General features: G+C 50.4%; 1 protein-coding gene across 1 annotated transcript in view; it reads right to left on the minus strand.

The window, feature by feature from the left end:
* Positions 1–1,267: 1,267 nt before the first annotated feature.
* CIITA (class II, major histocompatibility complex, transactivator) overlaps positions 1,268–15,071 on the minus strand; it is a 31,461-nt gene continuing 17,657 nt past the window's right edge. The window contains exons 13-18 of the mRNA XM_006895210.1: positions 9,592–9,672; positions 8,942–9,034; positions 6,822–6,908; positions 2,980–3,063; positions 2,759–2,842; positions 1,268–1,343 (exon numbers count right to left, since the gene is read on the minus strand). Of these exons, the coding sequence (XP_006895272.1) occupies positions 1,268–1,343; positions 2,759–2,842; positions 2,980–3,063; positions 6,822–6,908; positions 8,942–9,034; positions 9,592–9,672 (505 nt within the window). The remainder of the gene's footprint in view (positions 1,344–2,758; positions 2,843–2,979; positions 3,064–6,821; positions 6,909–8,941; positions 9,035–9,591; positions 9,673–15,071) is intronic.

Genomic DNA, 15,071 nt, shown 5'->3' on the forward strand with positions numbered 1-15,071 from the left:
TGCCCGATGCACCTGAGGAGCACAGCCCAGCTCTCCCCTTGGAGCCCTGCCCAGATTTCAGATATGTGAGCACTGGTTTTAAGCCACTGTGCTCTGGGGTGCTTTTTTTAACACATTAGACAACCCAATCAGCAGGCCCTCAAATGGTGATCATGGTGTGAAGTCAACCACGGACCTGCGTGTAACATTAAATGAGATCTTTATAATGTAGTGAAAAAAGAAAGGAAAAAAGACAGACGTGATACTGGTTCCCCAACCCCCATTAGTGTATATTAGCGGTTTCCTGCCAAGGCTAAGCGTGACTGCCCTTGGCTTTGGACTCTGGAAAACAAAGTTAGTGCAAACTTGAATCCCATGGACAGAAAGCAGCTGCCAAGAGCCCCAGCTGTCGGGACTCAGGGAGTGGGCAGGACAGGGCAGTCGGCCGCTACCTCCAGAGCTCCAGGTGCATGCTGTCGGCTGGGCCTGGAAAGAGCCCCTTTCTCCCTGCCAGGTGCTGGCCTGAGAGGCAGAGATGTGGCACCTTGGGTCCTTACCCTGAGCTGCCCACAGGTGACTGGGTGGCCTTCAGGGCACCCAGATGGACTGCAGCCACCACTTGGCACCCACCACTTGCCAAGCACACACTGATGAACAGGCAGTGGGCCTGGCATCCATCTGGAGCCACCTGGGGCCTGTCAGCACAGCCCACTCAGCCGCGGGGCTGGGTGCCAGGCCAGTGAGTGGCGTAGAGACGCCAGAGAGCTGCATCCACAGCCAGCAAGTCCAAGGTCCAGGGAAGCCAGTGTCCGGAATGTGCTGTGGGAGGTCAGAAGAGGGGGTCAGCCAGGAAGCAGAGAGGCTTCTGGTCAAGGTTAGAGTGGAGTGGAGGGGCAAAAGGCATGCAAGGTGAGGAGAGGCTGTGGGGGGCAGGGTGAATGTGGGCAGTCATGGGGCAGGTAGGGGCAGGAAACTGCGAGAGCAAATTCCTGTGAGGACAGATCTGAGGACATCAGGGCCACAGCAGGAGTGGCTTTGACACCCCTGAAGGATGAGCTGCCCCATGCAAGGAGCTGTGGACATGGCTGGCCTGGCCCATTCCACCTTCGCCTGCTTCTCTCCACAACCAAGCGCAGGGAGGCTCCCCAGGGCCCAAGTCCTCAGTCACTGCAGCCACTCCTCCAAGCCTGGGGCAGAGACAGAGCGGCCCCTGACCGAGTCACCTGGCTCCTATCTGATGCCCTCACCTGCTGAGCTCACCTGTTACCTCGCCCAGGCTCGGCTCAGGTCACCGTAGGCTGATTCGTGAGTCCAGCTGCTGCAGATGCTCCTGGACACTGAATGGGATGGTGGGTGTCCACATCCTGCGAGGACAAGGGGGAGAATGAGGAGAGGCCAGGCTGGAGGTGGCAGTGGTGGCCTGGAGCCCGTGTCCTTCCTCCCACTCGGCCAAGGACCCTCAGACCCATCCACCTAACAGGAAACAGATCAGTGTGGGTTGTAAGAAAGGCAGAAGCCTGGGCCTGGAGACCCTTTTCTTTATATCTGCGTCCACTGCTAATTGGCTGTGTGGCCTCCACAGAGCTAGTTAACCTCTCTGTACCTTTTTCATCTATCTGTAAAATAGATGGTATGTGATTCCCTATCATCTTACAAGGGAGCTTTGGTGGCCTAGTGGTACGATGCTGCGCTGCAATCCTGAAGGCATGTCGTTCAAATCCATCAGTTGTTCTGCAGGATAGACAATCTCTTCCTGCCTCTGAACACCCGCTGGGGGTCGGCTATGTGTTGGTTCTGACTTGATGGCACACAACAACAACATCATCTGAGAAGGGGGCTCTGGTTATGCTGCTAACACTTCTCTGACAGTTTGAACCCACCAGTAGCTCCATGGCAGAAAGATGGGCAGTCTCCTCCTGCCAAAATTTACATCCTCAGAAACCCCTAGGAGGGTCAGCTATGCACTGGAACCAACTTCACAGCAATGACTTCATCTTAGAAGGTGCAAAGGCTTATGCAGAGGGAAGCGCTTCCAAAGAGTAGGCGCGTGTGTACGTGAGGAGACAAGGGTGAACATATCATCACTGGGACATGTTAATACTGGTCACCAAAACCACTGCCCTCGAGGCAGTCCTGATTGCTGGTGACTCTGTAGGACAGAGAACAGCCCCGCAGGGATTCCAAGGCTGCAAATCTTAACAGGAGCAGACCGACCCATCTTTCTGCTGAGAGTCCAAGCCACCAACTTTTCAATGAGCAGCTCAGTGCTTAACTCAAAAGACTGACTGTCGTTGAGATGATTCCACAGCTCAGAGACCATCTGAGTTCCTGAGGCTGTAAGTCTTTATGGAGGAGACTGCTCATCCTTCTCCCATGCAGCAGCTGGTGGATTTGAACTGTTGGCCATTCAGTTAGCAACCTGATATGTTACACTCTACACTACCAGACCTCCTTAACAATAGTAAAGATACAATAATAAGAAGTGAGTTAGACCTATACAAAATTGCTAGTTTTGTCGGTGAGATTGAGTGGATATAGGCAGTTTCATATAGGTCAACCTAACATAGCATTTATTTTCATGTGCCAGGCACTGTATTTCATCTAATCTAAACCTCACAGAACCATCTGGGGGGTAGATGCTATAACTGCCCCCATTTTACAGATGGAGAGGTTAAGGGATGCTTGTGAGGGGTCCCATGTTGGTGAGGGATGAAGTAGGATTGGAACCCAGGACCAGCACACCTGAAGAGAGGGTGATTGTCCACGGGGTGAGACTTACGCCAGTGTCTCCACCTGAGGGCACTTCTTCAGGCTGGCAGCGAGCTGCTGGGCCCCGGCTGCGGTGAACTTGTTGTACTGGACACTAGGGGGAGAGAGTGAGCCATTCTGGGCCTGGGCCTGGACTCACCCTGAAGACCGTCCAGACCGACCAGCCCTCAGCCCAGGGGCTTCCCCAGATCCTGGATCCCTGTGGCCCACTGCCCAGACTGCCCTACTCACTCGAGCACCCGGAGGGACTCCAGGTCGGGAAGCACGTGGGCCAGGCTCTTGGCTCCCGTGTCGCAGATGGAGTTATTGTACAGGCTGTGGGAAAACGGGGTCAATGGACAGGCTGAGGGTCCATATCCAACCAGACCACAGCTTGCATTTAATAGAAAAGACAACTAAGGCTTCCTTGTGGGCACGCAGTGAGTTCAGAAACAACTATGTGTCGAGTCGGAGCTGACCCTCTAGCAGGTTTTCAGAGACACAGGAGGCAACTGTCCATCCTTTTCCGGGGGAGCAGCTGGTGGATTTGAACCACATGCCTTCGGCACTGCAGTGTAGATTCTTACCAGTAGGCCACCAGAGATCCCTCAGGAACAACTGAGAGTGGGGAAACTCTCAGAAGACAACTTCCCAGGTTCAAAACCTTGTGCTACCACTTCCTGCCTCTGTAAACAGCATCTCAAACTGCCTCTTAGTCTTTGAGGAATGGCTTTGGCTACTTCACTGCTGTGGTTGTTGTGTTAATATTTTTAATCTGTTGTTGGCTGAATTTGATAATGCAAACAAAACCTGCTTATACAAAGGACCAGCTACAATTATGGGAAGGAGGCCTGATGTTGTAATGGCTGTGTGCTTATTGCCAACAAAATAATTGTTTCTTGTTGTGTGCCATCGAGTTGGAACCGACCCATAACTGACCCTCTGGCGGGTTTTCAGAGGCAGTCGGGAGGAGAGTGTCTATCCTCCCACAGAGCAGCTGCCTTGAACCGTGTGCCTTCAGGATTGCAGTGCAGCTTCTTGCCAGGAGTTAGCAGTTAGAACTCGCCCCCCAGCTTCTTGGGGGGAAAGACCTGATGACCTTCTGTAAAGACTCCCCACTGCTGCTAAGTCAATGCCTGCTCATAGAGGGACCCCTACAGGACAGAGGAGCACTGTCCCTTAGGGTATCCAGGTCTGTAACCCTCACAGAAGCACCAGCCACATTTTTCCCAAGGAGCTCCTGGTGGCTTCAAGCCACTGATCGTAACAGCTATGTGCTTAACTGCTGAGACCCCAAGGAGAGGGAACCCTGGGGGGCTTCTCTGTTCTATCACATGGGGTCTCTATGAATCACAATTCACTTAACAGCTGCGGACCACAATGGAGTCATTGTCTGGGTGGAGGAAAGGAGCTAATGCTGGCGCTGGCATGATGACCACAGGCATTTGGAGACACTGGCCCTAAAAAGACAAGGCCAGCCTTTGAAGTAGGGAGGGAAGAACCCAGACTGCTGGCCACCTTGTGTTTCTAGAATACATATTCAGATCATCATTAGCAGTGACAGAAATAGCACCAGAGTGTCGTCAGTACCCACCTGGCTGAATGCTTAGGACCTGTCAACAGGCGGGGGCACGGCCTGCCACCACTCTCATCTCTCATCTCAGTGCCTGACTTTGTTGTGACTCCGCCTCAGGGCTGCAGGGCATGCCTGGGCTGCGTGTAAAAAGCAGCAGGTCTACACTGCAGCTACCTAGATCCAGACTCAGCCAGAGCAGGAGCTGGCCGAGGGCTCTGTCCTCTCTTCCTGGGAGTGAGTCCTAGAACCTGGAGGCCCTGCCTACATCCCAGGACAATCAGTAATCATCACATGTTTCACTGATGTCAGTGAGATCCGGCTGTGTCTTATAATCAGTGGAGAGTCACAGTTTAATTAGCAACTAATTGTCCTCCTGATGGCAACATTAAAGTGTCTTATGAGGGATTATAGCTTCTTAAGAGTCCATAAAATGTTTTCTTAGGTTCAAATCACCCTCTCTGCTTTTTCATACATGCTTTCTTAAAAAATAACAAACACACCCCAAATGCCTTCCCTGACCAGCAAGGCCCTTCCTTGACCTACAAACCGGCTTCTCCTACTCCATCTCCCCTCTCTGGCCCTCATTCACCACATCCCAGCCCTTCTAGCCCTCAAAGACTCAAACTCTTTCCCACCTCAGGGTCTTTGCACCTGCGGTTCCCTCTCCCTCAAATGCATTTCCCATAGAGCTCTCCAGTCAGTTCCTCTACATTTTCTGGATTTCAAGAATTATCACCTCCTCAGAGCCTTCCTGCTGGATTTGCTCCTCCCTACTGTATTTTTCAAGAACCCCTGGTGGCATAGAAAGTACCATGTTAGATTGTGAATGGAAAGGATGGAAGTTCAAATCCACCAGATGGGCAGCTTTTTTCTGTCAAGATTTATAGCCTCAGACACCCAATGGAGGGTCATTATGAGTCAGCACTGACGTGATGGCAGTGAATTGGATTTGGTTGGTTTGATTCTTTGGGACGCTCTTTGGTTTCCTTCCCAGAATTAGTCATTATTTTATAATCTATTTATACTAAGTTTACTTGCTTATGTCTATCTTGCTCATCATCGTAGTTCTAGTTTTTAGTATGGGCTTGAGAGTGTGGTTAAGTGTTAAGTGTCAGATGCTCACGGACAGGTCTCAGGACGCCAAGCTCATGGTTTATGAGCTGCACAGAACACAGCTTGTTCAGTTGTACATAATGGCCTGGCTGGAAGGCTAAGTAAACAGAGGAATCAATAACTAGATGGTCTCAATGCTTTCTCCCTGGAGAACCAGCTGATTTTTGGCTACCTCTGCAGGCAGTGAGAGCTGGGAGAAGCAGAAAGGCAGTTCCCCGGCTTCGAAGGGCAGGAATAGAGGTGATGCTAATTTGAACTTGCGCTGTGGTCCAAGCTTAACCTCTCACTGGCCCCAGAATACACAGTAAGGGTTTGGTTAGGCATTCCCATTAGTTACATTAATCAACTGCAGCTGATGTAATAAAATAAAATAAATATAAGTTATTATATTAAAGGGGATCTACAAGAAGTTGTGCTGCAGTCCTGAAGACATGCAGTTCGAATCTACCAGCTGCTCTGCAGTAGGATGGACAATCTCCTCCCATGCGATTAACTGCCTGTGAAAACCCACTGGAGGGTCAGCTATGGGTAGATTCCAACTCGATGGTACACAACTACAACAACAAAACTGTATTAAAACCCCAATATGACTTGTAAAATCTACACTGAATTTTTTTTTAAAGGAAATATTCCAAAGCAAGCGGTGCTACTCCGGGACCTACCAGAAGATGGCAGTGTAGGGACAGACTCCCGTGTGAGTGATTTTTCAGCTTTTCAGAAGCTGCCTGTGGACTCCACAAAAAGCTTGTTCCCACTCTCCCGTGGGGGAGAAGGATTGATAATTACTTGTGCATTAGTGGCTCTATAGGTGGCTCTGGTGGCCTGGTGAGTAAGGAGCTGCGCTGCCAACCCAAAGGCATGGGTTTTGAATCCACCAGCTGCTCCTTGGGGAAGAGATAGGCAATTCCCTCCCTTGGAATTAGCAGCCTCTGAAAACCTGCTGAAGGTTCAGCTCCGGGTTGGTTCCGACTCGATGGCGATGAGTTGAATTGTGTTAAGCGGCTCCATGGAGAAAGGTAAGTAGTTTCCTCCCATTTAGACTTAGACTTGGAAACTTGATGGAGGATCGCTACGAGTAGGAGCTGATTTAATGGCAGCGAGTGTTTTGTTTTGAAGGCCAAGAGCTGGACACGGTGCCTTGATTTAACTCTGAGGAAGATCCTGGGATGCTTCTCATTTTCCAGAGACGAAAAGGTAAAAAGAGGAGGCTATTTGCCCAGGGTTCCTCAGAGCTCTTTCCTTGGGGTCATGCCAGCTCTCTTGTTCAGGCCAAGGCGTCCACAGTGGGTTAGAGGTAGCTGGGGCCCCCTGTGGAGTGGACTGATGCCGTGGTTCCAGTGGCCAATCCAGCACCTCCAGTTGAAAGTGCAGCACCTCGTCCCTCTACTAACCGGGGCCTACTCACCTCAGTCTGAGGAGGGAGGCAGCCAGTGCAGGCAGGGCTTCGGCGAGCGTGCAGGCCCCCATATCGGTGATGTTGTTCTGGGACAGGCTGTAGCAACATAGTGGACAAGGGATCAGGACCAAACCTGGATCCTCTCTCCCTCTGCCATCCATCCTCCCTGGGCTGGGGTGACGCCTGCTGCAGGCAGAGCCGGGAGCTCTGGCTTCCACACAAGGTGGCCCATCATATCACAGACAGCACAGCTGCCCTCTATGAACACTGTGGGTAATACAATAAGGATGGGGCTGTGGACTGACTCTGGAGGGGCTGGGGCATCGGAGGAGGGTGCGGAGACACCTGTTTTATGATGCCATGGCACACCTCTTTTCCTTTGGGACCACTTTTTGTGCTGTCATTAAATACATGTTCCTGGCATTTTTAGATGGTTTCTCCCCTGCTAGGCGGTAGACTCCACCAGGCAAGAGCATCATGTCTGTTTTGCCTGCTTCTGTATCCCTATGCCTAGAGCAGTGCCAGGTGCACAGCAGGTGCTCAAGAAATACTTTGTTGTTATTGTTGTTAGATGCCTAAGTAAGCCCAGGCTCATAACCACCTGTGTATGGTGGGGTTAGGGGTATGGTGGGGTTAGGCGCCAGCGAGTCCGTTCTGACTCAGCATCCCCATGTCACACAGTAGTGCAGTCCCAGAGGGGTTTCTAGGCTAGATCTTTACAGGCACAGACCCCACCAGTTCTTCGGCCCATGGAACCACAGGGGAGCTCGAACTACCAGTCTTTCAGTTAGCAGCCAAGTGCTTAACTGCTGTACCACCAGGGCTGTTTAACCTTATATCTGTAACAGAATGGAATGTTGTCCAGTCCTGGGGCAGAAGGAAAGGGAGGGGGAGAAAGGGAGGGAAGGATGGAGGGAGGAGAAGGTGGGAGGAGGGAAGCGAGTTTGTTTCAGTGATACGTGGAACCGTATAAAATACTGGAGACATGACACTGTTCTTCAATCACGGAACTTCGCTCAGGAATATGAAGGGAAGCGTGGTCGGATTTTAACGAGACCCTTGAGGTGCAGCAGCAAGCTCTGGTGGCACAGTCTACAGGCAGCTGTACTGCTAAGCCAAAGGCAGGGCCCCTCTGGTGGTTCAAATCCACCAGCAGCCCCTTGGGGAAAAGAGGGGCTACTCAAATAAGGGTCAACTCTGAGTTGGTTCCAACTCAATGGCAATGAATGGGAGAATTTTCTCAGTTCAAGAAAATACCCAGCAGAGCCTCCTTTACTCTCATTCATTTCCAGCCTCCAAAGCTCAGGACCCTCTGGGCAATTCAAATGTGCTGCCTGGGCAAGGTGATGTACTACTCCACCCAGTCTGCCTCTCTTCTTTTATCACCACATGTAATTTCTGTCGCTAAACATGGTTTCCCTTTATTATGTTTTATGCCTCATTATTATGGATCCATTCATTTGTTAGCATGTTTACCAGTTCTCCTAAGATTTAAGATCACTGAAGTTAGGGGATTTGCTTTGTTTAAAGCTGAGTATCCTGGGCTTCAGTGGGCACCTGTACATCGCAGGTGTTGAGGGAGTATTTGTTGATTAAATGCACAGATGACTGGATTCAAGTCATTGTCACTGTTATTGTTATGTGCCATCGAGTCGCCCGTGACTCATAGTGACCCTATGCACCATAGCTCTGAACTCTGCTCTACCCTGAGCCAATCTCACTGTCTCCAACACACCTACCCCCACGAGCCCAGTTACAGTGTCAATCCACTTCATCTGGGTCTTCCTCTCCTGTGCTGTCCCTCCACCCTTCCAAGCATGATGTCCTTCTCCAAGGACTGGTCCCTCCGGCCATGTGCCCACAGTATATGAGATGGAACTTCAAAATCTTTGCCTCCAAGGAGCAGCCTGGTTTCACCCGCACTGTATCATTAACTAAATGAAGTGGTTGGATGCATGAATAAACAAAGTGATTAAATGAGTGACGGAGGGAATGGATAAGAATACATAAACGAGTTCAGAAGATTGACTGAGTGGATAAATGACTTAATAAACAAGTAAATAAAAGGATAAAAAGGTCAGCTGGACTTAAAGATCAGAGGAGGCGAAGGGCAGGCCCAGGGGACTCACTTGAGCGTCTCCAGAGCCTTCAGCTGAGGGAATATGGCCGAGAGCTGGGCGACTCCTCTGTCCCCGATCTTGTTCTCACTCAGCGAGTCCAGGCTGCAGGTGGAATCAGATGGGGACCATCAGCCGGTGTCCAGGAGACCACCAGCTTCTCCCCTCCTGTCCTGACACCAGACCCCTTGTCCTTGCCACACTGCCAAGAGGCTTCAGGGCACCTGTCAGAGAGCTGGGGACTGGTGGTGGGTTTGACTGGTTTTAGGAGCCCCGTGATGCTAAGGACCATGAATCCGATGTGAGCAGGACTCCTTGGGGCTGGGCCACTGCCGTCCCTGGCCATGAGAACAAGGGTGACCCAGGAGGGAACCTGTGGAACCCCAGTGTCCTCACCTGTCAGGGGAACCATGCTCCTCCACCCCACCTTCTTAAAAGGCCCGGGAGCAGCTAAGGAGGCCACAGAGGGCAGAGATTCAGCTTGTTTACCACGGGGATTCCCAGCTGCTGTCCCTTCCCTGTTGGGGAGCCCTGGATGACTGGAGCCACACTGGGAAAGCTGTACAGGAAAGGGACAGAGAAGGGCTTCTCCCCGCTGCGGCTGTGGGGGCCGGGCTGGGTGTCAAAAGTCAGGGAGAGGGCAGGCCCAAGTTTATACTCACTCCAGATGCTGGAGGGAGGAAAAGGCTGTGAGGATTGTCACCAGTTTGGGGAACGCCTGGGGACCAGAGACGGGGCCCAGCCTAGGAGGCAAAGAGCAGGCATGAGACTCCAGAACAGTCACAGCTCCCCAAGTCACCCCTGGAAACCAGGACACAGACGCCAGCCCTGGGCTAAGGTACCTTCCCCTTCCATGTCTCCTCAGCCCCCAACCCCTGTCCCTCTGCCAGGTGACACCCCTGTCCCTTCTATTATGGACACATTTCCAAAAGTCCTCCCTGAGTGACCAGCTGGGTGTTTAGCTGAGGTGTTCATCTCTGAGAGGGGGCCCGGTGCCCACACCTGCCAACACATGTAATCACCCTACTGGTGAGACGGTCCCCAAATGCCTGCCTGAGGACCCACACTGGTCCTGGACAGAGAGTAGCCATGTATTTGCCTTTAATAACAAGAGCTGGCCCCTTCCCTGGGAGGGGTTGTTGTTAAGTGCTGTGCGGTCCAGTCTGACTCCAAATGGCCCCAAGTGACGGAGCAGAACTGCCTGGACAGTTTCCTGAGGCTGTGAGCTCTACTGACGCAGAACCAGGCCTCTCTCCTGGACACTGGTGGGATTTGAACCACCCATCTTTCAGTTAACAGCTGAGCGCTCCCTCATTGTACCATCAGGTCTCCTCATTAAATCCTCGTGATGACTTTCGGAATTCAGGGCCCCTTTCACTCTATTTTATCCTCTTATTCCAGAGAAATAAACTAAGGCCTGGAGAGGCTATTTAACCACAAAAGGTCACAGAAATTGGATCAAATCAATGTTCTCACCAGCTTTCAAAGGAATAACCAAAATAATAATAATAATAGTAATGGAAGCTCTTTTCTAATGGTAGTTATTTTGTCATTTGTTTTCATAAACATACTTGATGAAAATTGAAAGTAGGCACATGGTCATTGAGAGTCATTGTGGAAGGTTCTCAGTCCCCAAAACCACAGATATCAGAGAGACAGAGGTTTGGGGATGGCCCAGGGGGATGGAGCCGGGAGTTGGATTTAAATCCTAGCTGTTGTGGACCCAGTGATTGCTTCATCTCTGAGTCTCAGCTTTCTTGCTTGGATATTGAGCCCAAACTCATAAGGTTAAAGAACAAAAACACATGCAGGGCCACTGAGTAGGTTTGAACCCGTAGCAACTCATCAGGTTTCTAAGGCTGCAAATCTTCATGGGAGGAAATCACTTCTTTTTCTCCATGTCACTGCTGGTAGATTCAAACCACCCACCCTTTGGTTAACAGCACAACGTGCTGTGAGGAGCTCTGATGGTCAAGTGGGTTAGGGGTTGCGTCATCAACCCAAAGGCAGGTGGTTTGAATCCCCCAGTGACCGACCCCTCACGAGAAGGATGGGTGATCTCCTCCTCTGAAAACCCTCTCTCTGGTGGGTCAGCTTTGAGTTGGTTCCAACTTGGCAGCAGTGTGCTGAGGGTTTTTGGATTTTGCAACACGCTAGGTATTAAGCCAGCAGTGCTAAAATCCACACCTACTCTTTGTCTCGTCTTTTCAGAACCACAGGGACCCATCAGAACAGAGTAGAACTGCCCCTTGGGGTTTCCAAGGCTAAGTCTTTACAGAAACCAATCGTCACATCTTTCTCCTGCGAAGTGGCTGGTGGATCCAAACCACTAAACTTTCAGTTAGCGGCTTAATGCTTAGCACACGGTGTCACCAGGGCTCCTTTGGTTGTTGGGAGGGTCTTGGCACCATCAGTCAGGAAATAAAACAAAACGAGCTGCATTGGGAAGTCTGCTGTCAGGGATCTCTCCAGAGTGCTAAAAAATAACAACATCAGTATGGAGACTAAGGTGTGCCTGGTCCAGGCCATGGTCTTTGAAATTACTGCTATGCATCAGAGAGTGACTGGACAGTGACTAAGGATAACAGAAAAAGAATTGATGCCTTTGAATTGTGGTGCTGAAGAAGAGTCTTGAACATAACATGGGCTGCCAAGAGAACAAACAGGTCTATCTGTCCTGGAGAGGGTGAAGCCAAGTTGCTCCTTCGAAGCAAGGATTTTGAAACTCTATGTCACATACTGTGGGCCAGGAGGGACCAGTCCTTAGATAAGGACATCACGCTTGGAAGAGTGGAGGGACAGAGCAGGGGAAGAGGACCCTTGATGAAATGGATTGTCACAGTAACTTGGGTAGCAGGTGTAAGTGTATCAGAGACAGTGAGGTTGGCTCAGGATAGGGCAGGGTTCAGAGCTCTTGGTCATAGGGTCGCTGAGAGTCACGGACAACTCAGTGGCACATCATAACAACGTTAGGTGGTGCTGAGAGTTGTACTGCCAAACTAATGACCCCGCTTCTCTGGTGATTCAAACCCTTCAGTGGCTCCGAGGGAGAAAGATGAGCAGTCTGTTCTTGTGCAATTCACAGCCTTGGAAACCCGCTGGAGGGAGCTGCAACTCAACGGCAATGAGTTTGAGTTTGTATTATTGTTTAGTGTTAGGTGGTAAGCCCAGGGGAGACAGCTGTGAGCAGAACCAACACAAACCCCACCCTCAGACAGCTGGTATCCCAATGGTAGTGACAAATCAAAGAAATGGGTAGATTAGCTAGTGTGTCAGAGAAGGAGGAAGTAACAGAGAGAAAAATCTGGCCCTAAGGAGGGATGAATGCATTTTCAAACATGAGGTCAGAACAGGCCTCATGCAGAAGATTCCATTTATATCAAGAGCCAAATGAAGTGTGCTTGTGGGCGTGTGGATGACTGTTGTGGCAAAGGCCGAGCCTGTGCAAAGGTCCTGGGGCAGGATTATGCCCGGTGAGGGTTGGAAACAGCAAGAAGGCCCCAGGGCCTGGAGTTGGGTGGGCTGTGTGGAGCACAGGAGACAGGGTTCAGCAGGCACATGGAGGCGATTCCAGGAAGGTCCAGCACAGAGAACGCCACCACAGTCCTGACTGAGTGGGATGAGGCCTACTGGGTGCCCAGCACAGTGGCTGCCAGAAACACCAAAACAGCCAGTTCCTCCCTTCTTTCCTTCCTCAGAACCTGCCTGGGGCTTCTGGGCCCCAGGTGGCTGGTCTCTCTCGTTCTGGGCTGTTCCGCCCACAGCTGCTGCCTCCTAGGGCGTAGTTCCGACCTTAAACACCGTTCTGGCTTTTTATACTGAAAATAATTCACAGCCTAAGGGGCCCTTGGCCAAGGTTTTCACACATTTCCTCTTTTCAGCAACGTTTTTACCTCTGCGCAGCTAAGCATATAGTCTCTTCAAAACAAGAGGTGCTGGGCTTTTTCCGGGGCTTCAGCAGGGGTAAGGGAGCAGAGCGTGGGGTGAGAGCCTCATCTGGTCTCAGCTTCCCCATCTGTAACATGAATAAGGTGATGACTGCCTCCCAGAGCTGGTCTAGAGTTAATGTGATGATGTAGAAATATCTGTGTGCATCTCTGTACACACATAAGCCATTAGGTACCCTCAAGACAGAACTAGCTCATAGCTGACCCTCCAGCAGGTTTTCAGAGGCCGTAAATCACATGGGAGGAGACTGCTCATCTTTTTTTTTGTGGAATAGCTGGTGGATTTGAACCGTGTGCCTTTGGGTTGGCAGTGCAACTCTTTTCCACTAAGCCACCAGAGCTCCCAACACATATTGTTGTTGTTGTGTGCTATCAAGACAAGTACAACACATAGTGACCCTATGAACAACAACATCTGAACTCTGTTCTACCCTGTGCCAGTCTCTGACATGCTTGAGCTCACTGCTACAGTCACTATGTCTGTCTATCTTGTTGCAGGTCTTTCTATCTCTTGCTGACTCTCCCTTTCCAAGCATATGTTGTTATTATGTGCCGTTGCATCGCTTGTACCTCAGAGTGACCTTATGCATAACAGCTGTGAAGGTCCGGAGCCAGTTTCACTGCCTCTGAAACACTTGCCCCCATTATCCTAGTTACTGTGTCAATCCATCTCATCCGGGGTCTTCCTCTCCTGCACTGTCTCTCCACTCTTCCAAGCATGATGTCCTTCTCCAAGGACTGGTCCCTCATGGACACGTGCCCAGTAGGTGAGGTGGAGCACAGAGAGAAGGTATAGACAGTGAAGCACACAGCACCTGGGGGACTGCTTTGCTTTTCTGAATCTTGCCAGTTTCCTACCTTTGACGGGGTCTAGACTTTTACATACTTTTCTACCACTTAACGTGAGTGAAAAATATTTGAGCTTTGTTTGACAGGTTTCTGCCTTAAGTAAGCTCCAGTTTTCACTATACATATATGTACAGTTCTCCATGCATGTATGTCTATATATAACAGGGAGCTCTGGTGAGGCAGTCCATAGTGGGTTGTGCTGTTAATTCAAACTTCTTTATCGGTTCAAATCCACCATCTGCTCTTCTAAGACGGGAGGAAGAAGAGCAGTTGCCTCTAATTTTAACTCATAGTCTCAGAAACCTGATGCGGGGACATTATGGGTCAGAACTGACTTGATAACAGTGTGTGTGTGTGTGTGTGTGTGTGTGTGCGCGCGCGCACATGTATTACACATGCCTGTAAACAGACATATAAAATGTGCATAAATGTCTTCATCACAAAATGATCCTACACCCCAATGGTAATTTATGACCAAACACTAACTTAGAATTTTCCTTTGTTGGGTTTCTCTTGAGCTGACTCTTCTGACTTTGCACAAAGGAAACCTCGCAGGCCTCAGCGTTGTCATCTGTCTAGTGGACGGAAGGCTGACAGCAGCAGGGTCATGAGATCAGTGGTGAGTGTGTGCTGCAGGTGGAAAGGCTGGATCTGGGCAGACAGACCTACGTGTGATGATAATTAGTGTCTTCCCCCTGGCCCCTGTGCCCAGAGACTCCCCCTTAACGGTGGCCGAGGTCAAAGCTGGGCTTCCCAGTGCCCACTGCCTGTTTCTGTCACCCTCGCAGCACTGTCACGAATGGCAAACCCAGCACTGGCCATATTAGGGTGGCCAATGGCCTGTTTTCCTGGAACTGAGAGATTTCATGGAGGTCTGGCCATGTTAAGTGTTAAAATCAGGAAGGTTTGAGGATGATTGATTACCCTGGTTACACACCCAAATCTCACGGGCTTCCTTCAAATCAGGGGTGAGCTCTTGTTCTGAGACCTTGGGTAAGGTGGGATCTCAGAGTTTATAGGTTCAGAACACTAGCAATTCTGAGATGCAGCCACAGTTGAAAACCAAAGCCTGGCACAGGGGTTCTCCTGAGGTTTAGAGGGTGATGCTGGCCAGGACATTTTGAGCTCCTCTGACAAGTCCAACCCTTCACCTTCCATCTTCACTCTAACCCTTCTTGGTTCTTCTGTTGTTCAACTCATAGTAGTTTTGTTTCCCTTTTTGCATTGGTTACCAGGAAGCTCAGTGCTAAATTCTTGCATGAACCACTACAACTGTATAGGAACTTAAAGCTTGCATAAAGTATTTCTGGAAACAAGCAAGCTCAAATACAAGGGACACTGTGCAG

This window comes from Elephantulus edwardii, unplaced genomic scaffold, assembly GCF_000299155.1.
Source record: "Elephantulus edwardii isolate Elephantulus edwardi_28Jun2011 unplaced genomic scaffold, EleEdw1.0 scaffold00162, whole genome shotgun sequence".
NCBI classification, from domain to species: Eukaryota; Metazoa; Chordata; class Mammalia; order Macroscelidea; family Macroscelididae; genus Elephantulus; species Elephantulus edwardii.